Genomic DNA, 21,261 nt, shown 5'->3' with positions numbered 1-21,261 from the left:
CTCGATCGGAAAACATAGTAAGCAGTCGTCCTTAGGGGAGAACGACGTCTGCTTAATGGAACTTCTCTCCCCACAACTCGAAAATAATGTAGAAATAAAAGATCTAAAATCTGAATCAGAGCCTTTGAAATTTATTACGCGGTTCGTGTTAAAGGAAAATAATCAGGATAATGAGTCAAATGTAGAATTTTTCCCATCACCAATAGTTGGTTGCGATATAGGAGGAATGCATCTAAACTGTATCCTGGATACTGGCGCAGAATTGAATTTGTTAAACAATAATATATGGTTATCCTTACAAAATTTGTATCCTTCGGCCAAATTGAAGCCAGTGTCAAGGATGCAGTTGAGTGCATTCGCCGGAAAAGAAAACTTTACAGTGAAAGGATCGACAGAGCTGACTATTAATATTCAAGAAAATTTATTTAAAGTTCCTGTATTTGTGATAAAAGATATGAAGGCTGATTTACTACTGGGATCCCCTTTCTTTGTAAAATTTAAAGCAATATTGGATAATAAAAATAAACAGTTAGTGTTAGAGAGTGACAATTTACAAACTATTGTACTTGATATTTCGTATCCGAAAATATTGTCAGTGCGTATAGAAGATGAATCCCAAAACTATCTAGGTAAAGAAAATTCGGTAGCTATTGAAAAGGAGAATAAATATTTAACTAAGGAAAATATATCGAAATCTAATAATTATGGAGAAATTTCTGAGGAAGAGTTGCGAAATTATGTTAAAGAACGTTATGATTTAGATGAGGATACGCGCGATAAACTATTGCAGTTGTTACTTAAGTATAAATTTCTTTTCTGTGAATACCCAAAGCCCATTCGTTGCGAACCATACAAAATTGAACTGACAGATCAAATTCCCGTTGTTGGAAAGTTATATCCAATACCACAAGCGATGCAAGCGGAATTCGAGTGTGAGATACAAAAATGGATTGATTTAGGTATTGCCAAAGAAAGTCCCAGCAGTTATCGCAATCCCATTCATTGTGTAAGAAAGCCATCGGGAGGCATTAGACCGGTAATTGACCTCCGCTTACTGAATTTAAAAGTAATAACACCAAAAATCCAGGTGGAGCCTATTAATGAGATCCTTACGCGAATTGCGGGTTCAAAAATCTTCAGCTCTATGGATGCTACCATGGGGTACTATGGGATTCAGCTGCATCCTGACTCATATAAATATACTAGTTTTCTTTACTTAGGGCGACAATACGTCCTTTGTGTTTTACCAATGGGGCTGAAGTCAAGTCCTAGTGTTTTCCAGAATATAATGAATTCTTATTTCGGGTTAGATACTAGAAATTTCGTAGTGATATACCTGGATGACATTTTGTGTTTTAGCAATAGTATAGGGGATCATTTTAATCATTTGGAACATATCTTCAAAATTTTAGAACTAGGTAATTTTGCATTAAACTTCAAGAAGTGTAATTTCTTTCAGAAAGAAACTTTATTCTTAGGACATATAATAAATGGGACAGAGGTTAAACCAAATCCTAAACAGAATGACGTTATTAAAAACTTTCCAATTCCTACTACTAAGAAAAAGTTAAGATCATTCCTTGGGCTACTGTCGTGGAGAAGGAAGTTTATTCCGGATTTTGCTGCCTTGACATCACCTCTATTTGATCTCTTGAAAAAAACGAATAAGTTTGTTTTAACACCAGAAATTTTAGAGTTATTCAGAGAGCTGAGAATATTAATAAGTGAGCCACCCGCATTAAGTCAACCCGACTTCGATAAGTCATTTCATTTGTTTACAGATGCTTCACTGGAGAATCTTGCTGGATATCTTGCGCAATATAATGACAACGGAGATATTCTAGTTATTGAATATGCTAGTAGGAAATTAAAAGTAAATGAAATCTCATATTCGGTTTTCCAATTGGAATTATTAGCAGTGTTATTTTTGTGTGAAAAATTCTCATATTATATATTAGGTCGGGAAGTGGTGGTGCATTGCGACAATCGTGCTGTAATGTTCGCTTTCACCTTGCAAAATTTAGATTATAGAACTACGAAAATATTGCTAAAATTACAACGTTTCGATTTAAAGTTCGAACATATAAAAGGGAAAGATAACGAAATAGCCGATATATTGAGTCGGAATACACCAGAAGTAGATAGTGATCCAAGCAACTATTATATAAACTTCGTATCATATGATGCTAAAGATTGTTTCGAACATCAGGAATTAATTGATTTACAAGCGTCTGACGGGTATTGCCAACAGTTGAAACAACGCCTGAATGAAAATCCAAATTGCGAAAATATAAGGGTGGTAGAAAATGTACTTTTTATAAGAAGGTCTAAATTTAACCCTTGGTTACTTGTGATTCCTATGGCATTAACAGATAAGATAATATCATATATCCATAATGTTGGACACTTTGGAATAAACAAATGTATGAAATTAACGAGAACTCTATTCTTTTGGCGAAAACAGAAGCAAATGTATACACAGTATATCAAGAATTGTGAGTTATGTGCTCGCACAAAATTTTCGAATCAGGTACTAGCGCGAGAAGATGTACATATCCAGGCGGATAGACCACATCAAAAGTTGTGCATCGATTTGGTGGGGAAACTTCCATGTAGTTTTGGGTACTATTTCATTTTGTCTATTGTTGATGTATATTCCCGTTTTGTATGCTATTTACCGCTTAAAACATCTACAGTTACAGAAATTATTAGAGTCTTAGAAAAAGATTATTTTTACATTGCTCCATATCCTAATCAAATCGTCTCGGATAAAGGCCCCCAATTTCTTTCGGAGAAGTGGAAGAAATATTGTGAGGAACATAAAATAAAACATGTTTTAACTACCCCATACAACCCGAAAGGGAACGGGATAGTGGAGCGCTCGCATCGAGAACTTAACCGTATAATCCGATTAATGTGCCAGAACAATCATACGAAATGGAAAGAAGTGTTGAAGACGGCTCAAGACCTTCTTAATTATTCCTACAATAGTAGCATTGATAGTACACCGGCAGAATTATTTATGTCATTCTCAGCAACTCAAAAATTTAAAGAAAATTTCCCATGGCCATCAGAATTAGTAAGAGTAAATGAATCAAAGAGATTTATCCAGGTGACCCCTGGATTCTTAACGAAAAGAAAACGAAAACAGCAGTCAAAGTTAGTAAACCCAGTAGAAATACAGATAGGAGATTTGGTGATGGTTAAAACTCACTTCTTATCTGACGCGTATAAGAAAATGATTCATAAATATATGCCGACATATAGCGGCCCGTATATTGTAAAAAGAAAACAAAATAACTATGTAGCTCTAACAGATTTAAATGGGAAAGAAGTTCCAAGTCAAAATTTGTCGAATATCAAATTGTTCGATTGTTCGGCGGAAAAGAAACGAGAGTTATTACAAACTCCCAAATAAAAAAAAAAAATCTTTTTATTTATTTATTTTTTTTTTCTCCAATCGTCGGGGAACATTGTTACAGTTCACTGTTACCGTAAACAGTAACAATATTATTTTGTACGTTTATATATATATAAAAGCGTAGATTGTATATTACTAAGTAACTGATAAACCTATGGGTTATTTTCGAGAGGAAGTATTATGGTCCGTATATCCTTAATCTGCAACAGCTGGTGAACACAATACGGCTGCTGACTATGTTTATGATTATGCATTACACTATCGGTATTTAGGATTGTTTATTATAATACAAAATTCCCTTTTATAGCATGTAAACAAGGTTCAAGAGGATAATTATAGCGTTGATTAGATATGCAGAGCAGAAACACATAATATACATATTCACGAACTGATTGTATATTACTAAGTAACTGATAAACCTATGGGTTATTTTCGAGAGGAAGTATTATGGTCCGTATATCCTTAATCTGCAACAGCTGGTGAACACAATACGGCTGCTGACTATGTTTATGATTATGCATTACACTATCGGTATTTAGGATTGTTTATTATAATACAAAATTCCCTTTTATAGCATGTAAACAAGGTTCAAGAGGATAATTATAGCGTTGATTAGATATGCAGAGCAGAAACACATAATATACATATTCACGAACTGAGTGAATAAAGTAGGCCTATCTGTGTTAAACGTATAGTAATCATGTAAGTTGTGTTTTATTTCCTTAAAATTTAGTAAAATTTAATGTATCTTAAATTAGGGAACTTACCGACTACAAGTTTTTCGAAACTCTGCCCGAAAGTAACTATGCTTGTCAAGAAAGCATAATCCTCCGTTGTTTATTTTCTTCCGGAAATAGGAAACGGGAAGTGCAGTAGTTCAAATTAAGTATAAAATTTATTGTGGATGTACAGAAAAGGGACAAAAGCGGAATTTAGAAGTTAAATTAGAAATTTAGGAAGTGAAATAATACGAGATTTAATAATTACATATATATATATAACTCTGGAAATATGTTACAATAATAGTAGTTGTCCTAGAGGGCGCTATGACTTCCGGTGCAGTGAAAAGTAAGTAAAAGTGAAGTAAGTTCGTGTTTATAAGGCAGTACCAAAACTTCGAAATTCTACCCGAAAAAGGGCAATTAGACCATAAACCTCAGGAAAAATTGTCTTTAGAACAATCTTAGTAAATTTTAGAAATATAGGTACTTGCCGATTATGTAAGTGATATAAATAAATTTAAACATAAAATTTCATGGGGATTTAGACGCACGCTGCCATTTTGTACTGACTTTGTGACTTTAACTATAACAATTATCTTGGAAATTTAAACTGTTTATAGTGATGTTAGTTTTGCAGAGGAAATCTCACTTCTTGACCATGCGAAGCTAAATACCGGTAGTTGCACAAGCCCGGGTAGGCCTATGGGGGAGTAAAATTTAACCTTATCGCAAATATGTTCTGAAAGATTTATATGAGTGTCTTTTCCACATAGTCATCCATGTTGTTGATCGTAGATATGGAAATTTTGACAGTAAACAAACAGTGAATACTCATTATACTAGCTATATGCTATAATGGACTAATCGCTGATTTTGAGCAATGACTTATTATTATTCGATATAGTAATTGTCTCATATGCTTCAGTCTAGATAACAATACGGTTAATACCTCACGGAAATATAATAGTTTGAATGTACTATGAAATTGAAGTGCTTTGAATAAAATGTTTAGGTTAAGTTAGTGTAGGTTAGTTAGGGTAGGTTTTCTTTTATTAGTTGATAATATATGATGATTTAAATATGTTCAAACTTAATTGATGCCGGCGATAGAATGTACGGATAATAGTGATTTGAATCTGAAAATGTGTCCGTATGCTCAAATATCCGAATCATATGTAAAATGAATGCTCTACGTGAAATGTGATGATATGTTTGTTATTTATGTAAAGCACCTGTTAACTAAGTGATATGTATTACAGACATCGGCGAATTGTTGAATATTGAATAATATTAAAATCCGTGAATGGGTATTACCGTGAACTTTTTATTATATGAATAGACGTTCATAGGATCTGTATGATCGAAATATGATAAATATATCAATAAAAGATATCTAGACTGATCAAACGATAAATTCTATAATCTTAAAGAAAACTAACTACGTAAATGATCTTAGAGGTATATACAATATTCATCGTTTATTGTACTGTTCCATATACATAGCAATACACCTGTGAATTACTAATAAAATAAATAAATAAATAAGATTAACAAATAGAATTGCATAAAATCTTCCTCTTGAAGTTAACTCCACCGATAGAAACGGATTTTGTTTATTTCTTCTCTTCTCTGTTATTGTTGATGTTAGAGTTTTAGTTGTCTGTTAATAGAAGAAATAAATTGGTTACTAAACTTCGAAAAATTCACTCTTTTATTGTCAAAACAATAGCAATAACATTTGAGTTAAAAGTATGCATGGATGACTCGACAAAATTCTAAAGACGTATTATACTTCTCGCTGGAATGCATTGCCACAAGTTCTTGGATGTGCAGGTAAATAAGTCAATTCTTTTGAAATAAATAATTGTTGTGCATAATAAATTATAGCATGTTTACGTCGAACATAAGAAATTTGTAGGATTAATGAATCTAATTGTCTCAGCCTAGATTATATATATATATATACAATTTTTTTTTTTCCTTCTAAATGTAGTAAGCCATAAAGGAGACTACACAGTTAGTTAAGGATAGTGGTGTAATATGTAATAGTCCCTATGTCCATAATTAGCAGTATGCATTAATTGTTACGTGTTCTGACTTTTTTGGTTTTTAATAATTGCGTCATAAACATGAGTGTAGTTAATAACTAATCGTGTTTGTGATAACATTATTTTTTGCTACTTCAAGTGAGTCAAGCAGGTCATGTGACACAAGTAGTAATGCAGCAACCTCCAAGTGTACCAGCCCAAGGACCAACCCAATCAGCGGTGTCAGAACAGCAAGAAATTCCAGAAAGTGTTACTGCTGAATTGGAAAAACTGGAACAGGATGGAGGAATGGAAGGAGAAGGTGTCCCTGGAGAACTCGGGGATTTGGGTGTAGATGATGATGAACTTCTTGGTATGTTGTTATTCTTTCTTCAATTTGGTTCAGTTATAATAAGTTTAAGGTCTTTTGTCTTGTCTTTTTAGGGAGAAATTCTATTTAAACAATATCAGTGTTCTCAAAAGTCGTGTTCTTTCTGATCTTTTCTCCAGATTTATAGTCATCATTCGTTTTAACAGACAAAACGAGGGAAAAACAGTCCGATGTGGCCGGTTGTCCGTAAGTTCCGATACTAGATCTGTAATGGCTTTTATTCATAATTTCATTACATTATAAAAAGGAATAATAAAGTACTGTACTTTTTAATAAAAGTACGGTAATAAAAGAGAGGGGGGATCATATTGAAAGAAAGATGAATTACAAGTTGAATATTTTATCTATCAGTCTGAGGTGCATGTAATGATAGTTATGTTAATATTAATCACAGTACAAGTTTGAATACATTTCTGTCTTTTGTGCGTTGGTCTTGTCTCCCTTTTTGCTTATACTTATAATGTTGTATATCTAATTTAGCAGTTAGATTTTAGAGCTTGGAAAATGGAGATGATGTGGTTTGAAGAAGTTGAGAATTATTCGTATGCTGTTTGTGTTGCACCCTTAATCGGTTAGATCTTAAAAACTTCGGAAAATAAATGAATGAAAAAAAAAAGTCAATGAAGAATTTAAGAAGGCATCTGCAGTCAGTGATTTTTTTGTAAGGTCAATGAGAACCTTGTATACATTCCGACTCCATAGTAAAGTTGACACTGTTGTTCTGAAATTCCACTACAGTTAACAAATTCATTAGCACTGCTTGGAGAGAGTACCGAGTATCGGTCACTGTTACATTATTTTGTGTTTATTACAAAAGTGAAGTGATGGATTCCCCGTCAGAGTTCTTGTGCTTGGAATTCCAAATTAAGCTATAGGAGTAAGTTCCATAAAGCCTTAGTTGGTTCTGAAATGAGATCTCTCTCAGAACAGCCTACCAGTAATGTTAACATACAACGTATTCAAACGTACTGTGTCTATCATTGTTTACCATAATCCACAAAGATGGCGCACAAAGAATTAGCATAGTCTTCTTTATACTGTTCCGTGCAATTGGCAGCGCTATTGCGAACGGCATATACATGAATCCGTAAGTGGAACAACAAGCGTGTTAAACGAGAAATTTGTAGGGCGAAAATAAAATTTGGTACAGAAGAGTTCTGTTAAAGACTGAGTTCAGTATTTTGTATACTTAAATATTTCTGTTAGTCACGTTTACGTGAAATATCAAGATTCTTAAGTTTTTCAGGCACGTTGATATGCAAACCTCAAAACACTTGAGTCATCGGGTTGCATAAACATTAGGCGAAAATATTGATATTAATGCAGTAGAGCGTGCATCTCCTCTCCCCTCGTATAGAAGAGCTTGGTTCGGTTCCAGTTCGTACCAAGTGGACTTAGTAGTGGACAGATATTATGTGTGTGGGCTTTCTTGGGTTTCCCTAGTTCTCTTCCACTTCCGTCATTCCAACATTTCATTCATTCTCATCATCACTGTCCCCTTTAGCCTACATGGCATAACCGTGGGACATAAAACTGAACGATTTCATATTTCTTAATCCTTATTATAAAAGCAAGTCGCTTCCATCAGTCAGTGACGCTAATTCCCAATAGTTCACAGGCAGGCTAATAGTTGTCGCAAGCTGCGCTGCCTCCAGTCTTGACACTAAGAGATGTCGCTAGCGTGCAGAGAATTTGAAAACGAGACTGAAGGATTTGGGGAACAACTATTGTATTTAAATAATTATAATGTTGCAACACAAAAGTGTGTGAGCGATCTCATATATCCTGCTGTGGAGCAACTGCATGACATCGTGATCAAGACTTATGTCCGACTACCAGATTTTTCTTTAAGTTCATCATTTCTCTCACCCTCTGTGGGTGTCTGTCCTTTTTTGACGGAAATTCCCTAGGTGAGGTAGAACAGAATTTTCTCTTGATACCTTGCTCTTCTACAATAAGAAATGCGTAGAAGGAAGGATATTCATCATTCATCCCAAACTTTCATAAACCATTGGGTCTGGTAGTGCACATGATATCTCAGTCTATAACGTGAGGTAGGCAGGGCTAGAATTGTAACTCCCCTGAGATCTGAGATCCAGAGGTCTCCAGAGATGGGCTGCACTCTGCCAACATGTAGTACTAGAGATGTCGGTAAACTAGTAGCTAGGAGAATTTCCTCTATATTTAACTGGGAGATGGACCTTGGTCCATTGCGTTAATGGGCGTATCCGATTACCCATCTCCGTAAAGGTTCTTGGGAGTTGTGGGCACTCTTGAACGAGCAACTACCGCCAGCCGTGAGAACACGAATTGAGATACGTAATGGCATTCACTAAATTAACGAAAAGTAATGGCATTTAAGGAGGCCCGTCTCGACACGATAGTTCACCATTGTCTTGTATTTGTTAATGTTTGGAAATATATCAATGATTGATTTAACATATTTAGTTTTATGTCAAATTTACGCTCTTTAGGAATAATGAAAGAGTACATTCTCAGATACCGTATGTGAAGAGACAAACAGGTGAATGGAAGGGATATTTGTTATGCCACTGAAAATATGTAATACGTTACCCACAGTTGTATATGTTAAGATAATTATTCCTTTATCAGGAATGGGGAATGATTTCAATATTTTGGAATACGCCGATCCAGAGCTGGACAATGTAACTGGAGGTGAGAAAACTAATATTCTTGACAACTTGGATCTGGAGGATGATAAAGATGAGGATAACAAAGAAGAAAACAAAGGTGTGAAAAAGGAGCCTCAACCAAAAGCCAGGTAGTATATTATGTTATGGAGTAGTATATATTAACAAATTACTTTGGAATTATGAATGTGTTTTAATGTTCTTGTTGTGATATAGGGCCAATTATACTGTTCCCAATGAATTCATATAATGTTGTTCTTGTATATATGATAAATGGAGGAAATAAATCGATTTTGTATCATCACTTTCTCTATAGGTGCGAATTCAATTATTTACAGAGTGAAAAAATACACGATTTGACAGGAATTTGAACCTGAGTCTCCGGGTTGACCACTACACTACTTAGTCCGCTCCCTTCTATGCTCAATACTCAAGACGACATAGACTGTATCGCTGTTGTTCGTGGACAACCCAGTGTCTACATTATAGTCCATGTAGTCCGAGTGTGAGCACCAACTTCAAGAACGATAAAATCCGGGGGGGGGGGGGGGGAGGAACAAAATGAGTGGCGTAGTGGTTGACGTATCAACACGGTAAGTCAGAAACTCTCTAGTTCGAATCTCTGTTAAATCGTGCATTTTGTCACCCTTTGTAAATAATTTTTAATAAATGTTGATGTTGTGTAAGGCTCCTTCGAATGAATGACAAGAATTCCTACTGCACAGTATTGCTCTTTATTATACGCTAGCTGAAATACCCGTTCTTCGCACAGGGAAAATAGGTTTTATGGAAAATATTTTTGAAACCTTTTCCCCTTCCCTTTAGGATGTATATCTAATCAAAATGAAATGATAAAAATCAGGCTCGACCCAAGTCCTTACTAATATTCATTTCAGACTGTGCAACTGTGTTTTTTTTTCGAAGAAAAAAAAGATATTCCCTCCCCTTAGGATACGCAATTCAGTCGAAAGTGTAACGATAAAAGTCCAGGTCAATCTAAGAGCTATGTTCAAAAAAAATATTGTAAACTGTTCAACCGTTTTCTCACGTTCGCGATTTTATGAATGTATAATGCGAAATTAAAATATAGAAAATGTTCCCCTGCACCCCTTAAAAGGGGAATTTTGGAAAACTGAGACACGAGTCAGCTTACTTTTAATGGAGGAGTTGATGTACCTTAATCTTAATCTTCATAATGTGATTTACTCTGTTTTTGGCATAAATTTTGAATACCTATCCACGTAGAAAGGCATTTTAATGAAAGTGACGTAATAAAAGCCAGTTCGAAGTACTTAGTAACTATGATGCGATCACAGTGTTATTTTCATTTCTTGAATGTGGAGAAAGAAACAAAGAAATTGATTCCTTTAAACGGAATTTTCGGAAATGTTGGGACACATGTTCGCTGTTTTAATGAGACATTTACATCGAGATGTGCTTCTTAATTTGAGGGATCGTGAGATAGTTTATTTTTTGCCATAAATTTTGAATCTTCTTTTCAAAACTGCTTAAATGAATTTGGTCTCGTACTCCACAGCTTCACTTCTGGATTCTACAATCGGTTTTAAACATGCCTTCCATGAAGGGCTTAAGTAAACGGCTAGCGTTCTCACTTAAGATACCTTTTTCAGATCTCGCTGATGGCTTTTTGAGTTTTCCCCCGAGCCTTTCATTAGACCCACTACTGGGATGGTTCCTTTAATTGTCTGCCTGGCAGACTTGTCTTCTGAATTCTTTCTCATGTTTTACTGTTAATTCTTTTCAGTGTTAAATTACTTTTCAGCTGTAACTAGAACTTAAGAAATAAACATAGTTAAAGTGATGTGTTTCTGAAGAAAAGAGTGGACGGCCCCCCAAAAGTTCTCCCTATCTGAACGGACTCAGAGCCATGCAGAGAGTGGGTTCTCTTACGAAAGCACGAATATACAGTATAACGTAACGGTTTCTCTCTGAAAAACACTAACCTAATTTATGTTTGTTTCGTGAGCTTTTCAGAAGGAGGAACAAATTGTTTGTAGTCAAGAGTTCTTGTACAGTTACGGAAATACTCGGCTTCGTATGAACTACGAGACAATATATCAGGGTGTCTATCGGTCACGAAAGTCACGAATGTCACGGAAAAGTTACGAAATCAGAAAACGGTCATGAAAGTCACGAAATTTAGCATTTGGGTCACGATTTTTTTTAAACTGTACAAATGTAAGTACAGATTGGAAAATTTCGTCCTACAAAACGTCAAAAATCACCACCAAAAATGTCTATGGTCGGCTTTAGATGCTACCAAATCGCAAGCAAAGTACGTTTCTACCGCATGGATGAAAATTTGACCTAATTTGTACCCAAATTCGCTCTTGAAAATGTTAGGAAATTTTATGATTTTGTGAAGAAAAGGTCACGAAATTTCATTTTGGATTTTTAATAGACACCCTGTAAATGCGAGAATTTCACAAAACAGGAGAACCTATAATTTCTCAAATTTTGAAAATTTTACTTGCCAGCTTCATTGATTGATCATAATTCATTAGCACTTTCTTGTGTGCAGTTATATTTTGTACTAATATTTCATGGTTAGTGTATTTCCGTCATACTGTCATGAAGGACTTTTATATGGTTTCTGTTATGAATTAATAATTGTATGTGCTTACCAATGAAATTAAAGTTTCCTCATGCAATATATGATATAAAGCTTGAATTCTAAAATAATAAGCTTAAAAAATAATGAATAAGGTCAGCTGTTTTTCTCTCTGTTTTATTCTAGTGTACTTTTTAGACTTCCAAACTATATTGTGGATAAATATAGGAAGTCTTATGGAAAGACTGTCCGTTCATCTGTCTGTGGACAGGTATCAAAGCAAAAACGGTAAGAAATAGTGAGAACTGGTTCTGTGTCGCAAGCACAGGTTCCATCTCCCTCTTTATCCCTCGGTTGACACTGGGTGGTAGATATCTTACTTTTGGTTTCTGTTTTGGATCTATGTAGTTTGGGGTGTTATCTTAATTTTATAATGTAAAACAGAAGTCACTTTTATTATAAGAAGAATCCGTGTTTAGGCACGTAATTGAATAGTAAAGTTATTTACATTAAATGCTAGTTCTATTTTTTACTCAGCTATATTTTCTCATATTATTATGTGGTCATCGTCATGGTAATTTTCTCTGAATTTCACTGAACTGCTTGAATTTACATCCTTTTGACTACTACTTTATTTGTAGGTGTAGTATAATTCTGTATTTAGGAACATAACTATCAACTTTGTAAAGTATTTAATACCTTTAAAATATTTCGGGCTTGATTGCATATCTCACTACATTTTGTTCGTTATTCGTTAAAAATAAATAAACAGATTATTGACGTTAGAATAGGAAGAGGCACAAAGCCTGTCCTAAGTTGCTAAGATGATTCAAAAGATATTCTGTCCTCCCCTTAAACTTATACATCATCCTTTAGTAGCGCTGCTGGTAGCCTGCAGGCCTGACTCTGACAGTAGATATTCATAAATGTTTACTCCGAGTTTCTTGTATTATTCACTAAATAGGAAAATGTGTTATTCTGGTTTAACTTTGTCAGTTAGTGCAGGTAGTCGTAATCAGTAATATGCAGTAAACTATATTAATTATGGTCATGGGGGCTGATATATAAAGATAGCAAATCACTCAATACTCTTAACAGTAGTAGTTGGTTTAACTATTTTTTATAGTTGCATTGGTCGTATTGTTCACTTTATAGTGGTAAATTTTGTTTCAAATTGTAGGTCGGAGAAACCTGACCAACCTGAAGTAACCCAAGCACCACAAATAGAACAAACCACCGTTCCAGTTTCATCTGCCGTGAGTCAGTTAACCCAACCACCTCCCCCTCAACAAGCTATAGCCCAACCTTCCCCACAACCTCAAACACAAGTCCAACCACAAGTGGCACCAAATGAACCTCAGCAGCAGCAGCAACAAATAACCCAATTAAAAACACAGCCAACTGCTCTGCAGTCTCAACCCCAAGTAGGCTTGCGGCCTATAGGAAGGTTAATGTCTCCCGATGGGGCTGGTGGAAATGTGAATGTAGCTGTGAGCTTTGCATCATATCAAGGTGGCTCCGTACAGTTGGAAAGACCTCTGCGTATTATTCCAGGACATGTGCAAGGTAGGTAATAATACTTAAAACCAATTAGTGCATTTTTTAATGTAAATGTAAATCATAAATACCGATTGTATTTAAGCAATGCACTTATCAAAAAATCAGGAAATTCGAGCTCACGAAATAAAGTGGGGAACCCTGGTAAGTTTCCAAATGATTATTAGTCTTCAACCATTGTTGTGTACAATCAAAAATTAAATTCTGCGGAATCGAGGTAAATATATCTTACTATATCGATAAAAGGTAACTTAAGTGTGTCTGAAATTAAATAAAGAACATGGAACGGTTTTTAGATTTAGGCATATTTCCGTGTTATTTTGTACATATTTTGTTAACCACATTGATAAGAGATAAGCAGGTTGTTGTTGATAAGACACATTGTAAAAGATAAATGAAGAGGGGAAGATTATTTTAATTTTTTAACGATGTTAAGGAAAGTAAATCTTACGCCAAAACGAAGATGTTAACTAAAAACAGCAGTACTTGGGGACAATTTTCTGACCCAACAAATAACCTGTCATCGGTGAAGTAATAATAATAATGCGATATTGCAAGTTTCTTCTATGTTTCTAGAACAACTATATAACCTTATCGTATACATATATTCGGATTTTTACTGAGATGATAGACTGCGAAAATATGGTCTAAACGCATCATTAAATTCTTCTACAGGTCATGTTTTATTAACATGCTTATTTACACCATACCAACTCAAACAGTACTTTCGCGTTACTTTAGAGGTTAACAGAAAATAGATACAAATTCATTCATGTACTTGGTTTGGTTACTTTTGCAGTAGTTCAGCAGAGACAGCAAATGAGGCTGAGCACCGCTGTCATCCCTGGTGCAGTGAGAGAAGCTCCACAAGTTGTAGCTGGAGGGGCAGCCCAAGTTCTTCACGGAGCAGGAGTTACAAATAGAATTGGGCAGAGCCTAGGCCCACCGCCTCCTCCTTACCCAGGACCCCCTCCACCTTATCCAGGTCCTTGTCAGCAGGTAATATCCAATAGTGATAATAGTGATTTATTCCCAGATCAGTTGTTGTTCTTTCATTCTGTTTCCTGTATTAAAGATGGTTTTTTGGTCTGTGTTTATCTTTAATAGCATCTTTATCAAAGGTTCATGGGGTGGTGGAACTACTTGGAATTATTTTCTATCATTTAGAGTTTGTGATTTTCAAGAAACTGTTACATATACATATATATATATCACTGCTATTTTAGAAGTTTTTGCTGTAGAATTTTAATTATTGTTACTTGCTTCTAGTAATTTTGTAGTGTTTAACTTTTGAGAAGATAACAGCTTGCATTTTAACTATTTGTAGATTTTATAAAAAGTTGTGGGTTTCTGCACTTGTACAAATTAACTTTCTGATTGGTTTTTGGTCATTTGATGTATATGTGTGTGTGTGTGAGTGAATTTGCATGAATTATTACTACACAAACACCTCACATGATGTGTGCTTTGCTCTGCTGCCTGCTACAGATGGGCCCCGTTGGCATTGGACCTCGTGTTGGTATGGGCTTCCCTTTGGGGCCTCCCAGGCCCCCTGTGATGCCACAAATGGGGGGCATGCACCCTCCTCCAGTGGTTGCTATTCCTCATCTCCAGCGTAGGCCTCTATTACTCCAGGTGAGGGCCTTAAACACTATCTGGGCTCATCAGGATTTTGTTTTTCTTTAGATGTTGTTTCAAAATATTAAACAAAATTTGCTTTAATGTATGCTTGATTTTAAAATTGTATGTATTTTTTTAAAACATAGTCTGAAAAGAAATGTTACTTCTGTGTTAAATATGCGAAATGTACATTTGATAGATGGACATTTTTAATGTAAAGTAGCTTAAAAATCATGGTCTTTTTTATATGTACAATTCTTCATGCATACTTCATATTCAGTTTTAAAATTCATTGAAAAGGTAAGATTAATAATAAAAGGTGTTCCAGTTTAAGATATTTGTAATATATATCATTTTCAGTGCTTACAACAATCAGCATGCATTCTCTTTGCACAAAATAGTAGGACGTTCTTTCTGTAGTGTTAGGTGGTATTTATAAGTCACAAAACGTATTAAAATATAATAATTATAAAATGGCAATGAACATAGTTTCCGCACCTTCTTTTCTTTTTGTACATAAAATTTAATACCAACTACGTGAAATCATGTTAATTAAATTTATTAAATGCACTAGAAGTAGGAAATAAAACTACGAAGAGTTCTTTTGGTGGTGGTTTCTTGATGTTTAGCGTCCTTTTCAGTATCGAGGCTCAATTTTTAGGTCGAGTCCGAACCACTTTAATGCGTTCAAAAGTCAATACAATTCCACTGGAAATCGAATCTGAGACTACATTCATTTGGTAAAAGGAAATCATTGTATTACATGCTCCATTTCATCAGCCGAGGTAACTGATAGCAGATTGGTTCAGATGGGTAAAACAAGGCAGTATCGTAAGAAGCAATTTTATTGAATGAATTGACATAGTGTAATAATTAATTTTTTTTCCTTGATGGCTGGTTAGTTCTAGAATGGTTTTAAATGATTATAACGAATTTATGACTTTATTTTTTTTTCAAAAACAGCCGAAGTTGTTTTAATTTTCATTTGATGAAGTGTGGAAGCTCATGTGGAATATTGTTTGTTTTTTAATGTTTGTGTCTGCTTATATGATTAGTAAATTTACTTAATTAAATTTTTATCAATTCTCTGCTGTGAACATGCACAGTTGCAATTAAAGCTCTTAACAATTTTGTGATCTAGCATACGTGACAGCAGCAATGTAAAGTTACAATCACGCCTTCAAGTTTAAACCAGAGCAAACTAAAATCTCTGGAATACTCAAATCCAGTCCGAGAAACGATTTAAACGTTATTTTGAGTTGAACATTAAAGTGCAATCGTCAGTAGTTTAGAAAAATAATTTAGAAAAGCTATGGGCTTCGTTGGGAGTAAATCGGATGTAGTAGGTGATGTTAGTTTCTAGATTATTAAAGTAGTGGCACTGATGAATATAGAATCTGGTACTCATAATGTAGGATTGACTGAAATCCGTTGGCAGTGGAGTCAATACATTCTAAATGATCAAGCATGTGCCGCTCGACCATCTCCAAAAAACCTAATTTTTTCATGAATGTTTATCCTATATCAGGGTACTTCAAAACCACATTTTTTTTACAACATCCCATGACCACACAGGGTCTGGCGCCATTTTACGTTTTTTCGATTTTAGACGTTTACGTTGGTTTGAAATCTCAGCACGTATTTGTCCTACCAAATTGAAAATTGCTGGACGTCTCCAACTCGAGCAGAGCTAACACTTGGATATCTCAGCATTTTTTCCAGGAACCACTTGAGGGGGTTAAAATCAGGGTCTACAGTAGCAACATTTTTGGACATTGAAAACATGTTTGGGAAGAGGAAACAACTGACGTAGAGGTCTGAATTTGTGTGTGCACGTACTCAGAGGTCATAAGTTAGTAATACAAAAATTTAGAGACCTGTAGCTGCTCCCAAAGGCCTGAAAAAAATCATAAAGTTGGGGAATTATGCCAAATTAGCATATTTCACTGTCCAGTATCTCCAATGGGCCTTAATTTAAAAAAAATGAAATTTTGGGAATAGTTAGTACTTTAGTATATCATAACACACAACAAAGCAGAAGGGGGTCAAAGTATTAAGACGTTTATATTTCACAGTTAGTTTTTACAGCGAGTAAGTGTTCACTGACTTGGGAATGTAGATCAAACGAAAGGACAACAGTCTCCTGCATGAGTTGACAGTTAAAACAAGAATAAACATGATTATCATTGATATAGCAAGCGGCAAGAGCAAGGAGTACTTACGGATTTTTTTGTCAAGGGTGCATTTTGACTTTCCTCGCCTTCTACTGATAGCGGTATTCTTCACCAGTGCTGCTGTGGGTGTGATAAGACAGTGTCACAACTAGAGGAAAGAAACAAGCTTGAGAGTCTTGACTGGACTAACCATTCATCCTATTTTATTTTACTTTACAACAGATTTCCAGTACATTTTATAAAACAAAACATCTCCTAGAGTATGACGTCATTACTTAATACTTTGGCCCTCTTCTGCTCAGAAACACACAACGCGCTTTGTTGTGTGTTATGGTATACTAAAGGACTAACTATTCCCAAAATTTCAGATTTTTTTATCCAGGCCCATTGAAGATATTGGACAGTGAAATATGCTAATTTGGCATAATTCCCCAACTTGACTTTTTTTTTTTTTTTTTTTTTTTTTTTTTTCAGGCCTTTGGGAGCAGCTACAGGTCTCTAAATTTTTGTGTATTATGACCTTGGACTACATGCACACACAAATTCAGACCTCTACGTCAGTTGTTTCCTCTTCCCAAACATGTCTTCAATGTCCAAAAATGTTGTTACTGCAGACCCTGATTTCACCCCTTTCAAGTGGTTTTAGAAAAAAAATGTTAAGAGATCAGAGTGTTAGCTCTGCACGAGTTAGAGACGTCCAGCAATTTTCAATTTGGTAGGACAAATACATGCTGAGATGTTCAAAACAACGTAAACGCCTAAAATCGAAAAGCCGTAAAATGGCGTCAGCCCCTGAGTGGCCATGTGATGTTGTAACAATTAATTAATTGTGGTTTTGAAGTACCCTGATATAGGATAAACATTCATGAAAAAATTAGATTTTTTGGAGATAGTCGAGCGGCAATTTTTCTTTCTTTCTTGATCACGTTGCATGGATTGACCCAGTGAGTAACATGTGCAAATTGGACCAATAGTAATTAGATATCAAATCCAGCTCTTAGATTACTTTATGTGGAAGGCAAAGAACTCAATAAATTTGAGCGTTGTGGCTTAATGGATAGAATTGTTGATTTTAATGCGGAAGGTTAAATTCCTGGCGAAGGTTCAAAAGCTTGTGATACGCATATCACGTTAAATTTTAAATTGACATGGGGGCACGGTGGCTCAGTGGTAGAGCGTTCATCTCTGGTGCGTGGGATCCCTTGTTCGATCCCGGCCCGCGCTAAGTGGGCTTTTGTGGTGGACAAACACCATATTAGTGGGTTTTCCCGGGATTCTTCAGTTTCCTCCACTATCTTATAATTCCACCATTCCATTCATTTCTCATCATTACTATATCCTTTAGCCTAGCCGGCATAACCGTAGGACGTGAAACTTCACGATTTCATTTAAATTCACATCTGATAATTTTTGTTCAAAATGGTGTTAAAATTTCAATCAACTGCTTGTTGAAAATGGCGCTGAAGTAATAGTAAAAGACTTCGTAATACAAAAGGTTGATAAGGATGTGCGATATATAAGGATACACATACGATTTTGCAGAACTCACCAAATGCCATGACACCACCATCGGTTGAGTTCTGTTTGGGATCTCTTCGATTCCTGGTGGGGACACTCGGTCAAAAAGTGTAAAAAGATTTTTCAGGCCAGCCATCCTGAATGAGGTTTTCTGGATTTTCCTCATTCACACCACGCAAATTCCGGGGTGGTACCTAACTTCTAGGTCCCAGACCGCTTCCTTCACTTTCCCCGTTAGTGTGCTTGCCGAGGGACGTCGTCCCTCATATGTGACGGGCTTAAATGGCCATAGATGCCGAAAGCCCAGAAATCTCAATCCTAATCTGCTTGTTATCTAATATTGCAGACATTCTACAGCGCAAGTAACATTGTAAAATACATCGCTTGTAATGAAACATTAGTATTTTCTTCCACTCATGCCTGGAAGCGTTCCATAAACCGTTCGCAGGTAATGTTCCAAGAGTCTAATGGCGAAAAAAAATCTATGGGATTAACATCAGGTCCCTGCACCGGTTACCTTTATTAACACTAACAGAAGACGTGAATGCGAACGGATGGGATGTCCTTACGCATAATCGTGATACATCACCGTGGAAAAAATGGGTATCGTAATGTTAGTCCAGAAGCATTTATTTTAGTGAACTTCCGAGCATAGCCAAACCCCACAATGACCATGAATCGCCTTGGAGAAGTTTTCCAAGCAATGATATACGAAGTCACTGCGTCCCATTGCTTTCAGATTGCAATGGGTAATGGTACAACCATTTTACTTGTCCTTTTGCGTACCTTTTATAATTCTTTCATAGTATTGTGTGGAGAAAGGCCATTATATGTTCTTCCCGATGTCAGTTCCGTTTTGACACAATTTCACTGCAACACAAACTTCACTCCGGACCTTGCGACCTTAAAACGTGAACTAACTTGAGCCTTTGATGCAGCCCACACATGTGTATTTCAGTATGCGATCAAAATATTTTCGTTAATCTCGATTAACCTTCAGTAGTACAGATTATTGCTTACGCGGGCATTTACAGAATAATAATCAGAAGTTGTAGTGCAAAAGAACTTGGTTTTAATATTTCCATATTTGTCTGTATCATGATTGGCAAGAGTGTGCTGATGGAATATCTTTACCCAAATTTTGCATAGCATTAGTTCTAATGAATGCGAAACTCTTAACTTTGGATATTTCAAAGGAGACCTAACAGCATAATTTATCTATAGCAGTAGGGTAGGTATCAGTGCCAATTATTAATAGGTGATAACTTTTTATATTAATTCTCATAAACTACTGCGTCTAGTAGATAGATCAGAAATTCAATTCTCGCCATGAACCATGCACATGAAGCTTTCAGCCTTTTGACATTTGCGGACTGAAGTAGCAGAGAAAAGCAAGCCGTTCTTGAATTGTATTATTGTGTACTTCTAATAACGGAATAATTGTGTACTTCTAATATAACAGCATATAACGGAGTAATATATTGCTTGTAGATAATGGACATCAGATCTAGCCAGCCGATTTCGCATTTCGATGGTTGAAAAATACTGATCTAAGCTTGTGGTTTTACTTGGTGTTAATTGTAATATTATACAACTACTGTTTCCAGGGTGCGAAATCCTTAGGATGGGGGAACTCCTCCCTCTACCATCACTTCATATTTTTGGAATAAAGTTTCTCACCAATAAGTTACAGGAGTAAATGAAGTAAACTGTCAGAAGTTTGCAAATTATAGTAATTAACATATGTAAGTAACGGACGAATTAGTAGTTAGCGGTATCCCTAATCTGATGCAGGTTAATAACAGATGTTCAAATATGTGAACGTTATACGTCAAAGCAATCCAGTGCGATGTCATTCCCGCTTCGGCTAGGATTTCGCACCCTGACTTTAGTAAACGTGTAGTATTGATATATTTTAAAAAGTAGTTTTCTTTTGTATTTGCTTATCTGTAGAACTTGTTTCTAATAATTCACAGTCACCGTTGCAGGAGCAACCGTTATTGCTGGAGGATTTGCTGGAGCAGGAAAAGAGAGAACAGGAGAAACAACAGCAGCAGCAACAACATCCAGTGGCCCAGGCTCCGTGTGGAGAACAGTCGTTGTTGAGTGATGTCGATTTCGAAAGATTAAAGGCCGACGTTATGGCTACATCATCTGCAGGAAGCTCGCCAGCGGGACTCTCACCTACTGGTTTACCAGGTACTTCATAGCATGAATTTCCAATTAATATTGCATATCTTGTCTATTGAACCAACAGGGAAGAGTTAAAAGAAACGACAGAATATAATGTAGTTGGAAGTGAAACTTCGACAATGTGAAACCTTTAGCCAACGTTATTTTATATCTACCTAGGAGTAACAAAATAAATAAATAAATTAAAATAAAAAATGACATAGTAAAGAGGGTATTTCATTAGGATGTAGATTAAATATATTAACTTTCTAGATGATGTGGGGTTCGAAGCGGAATGAAATCAAAATTAACAGATCGTTAGAAAACATGATCAAAAACTGAATAATACAAGGAGAAAATCAAATGTTGAAAACGTGAACGCAATGGTGATAAAGGGGGTATGGGGAAAGGAGGAGTGTCAACTATAAAAGTTGGA

At 35.6% G+C, this 21,261-nt stretch overlaps 1 protein-coding gene across 10 annotated transcripts in view; it reads left to right on the top strand.

Annotated features, from left to right (window-relative positions):
• The window catches only part of LOC145678807 (histone-lysine N-methyltransferase 2C-like), a 262,032-nt gene that overhangs the window by 148,229 nt on the left and 92,542 nt on the right, over positions 1-21,261 (top strand). For 6 of the 10 annotated variants that reach the window (XM_081749328.1, XM_081749335.1, XM_081749329.1 and 3 more), the window contains 7 exons: positions 6,331-6,543; positions 9,175-9,343; positions 11,971-12,072; positions 12,965-13,350; positions 14,141-14,340; positions 14,830-14,976; positions 20,630-20,852. In XM_081749328.1, coding sequence (XP_081605454.1) covers positions 6,331-6,543; positions 9,175-9,343; positions 11,971-12,072; positions 12,965-13,350; positions 14,141-14,340; positions 14,830-14,976; positions 20,630-20,852 — 1,440 coding nt within the window. The remainder of the gene's footprint in view (positions 1-6,330; positions 6,544-9,174; positions 9,344-11,970; positions 12,073-12,964; positions 13,351-14,140; positions 14,341-14,829; positions 14,977-20,629; positions 20,853-21,261) is intronic. The other 4 variants (XM_081749327.1, XM_081749330.1, XM_081749332.1 and 1 more) reach the window with 4 other exon arrangements.

Source organism: Thermobia domestica, chromosome 2 (assembly GCF_964235325.1).
Source record: "Thermobia domestica chromosome 2, izTheDome1.hap1.1, whole genome shotgun sequence".
Classification (NCBI taxonomy): domain Eukaryota; kingdom Metazoa; phylum Arthropoda; class Insecta; order Zygentoma; family Lepismatidae; genus Thermobia; species Thermobia domestica.
Note: the sequence above shows the minus strand (reverse complement) of the source record. Positions and strands in the feature narration are given on the sequence as shown.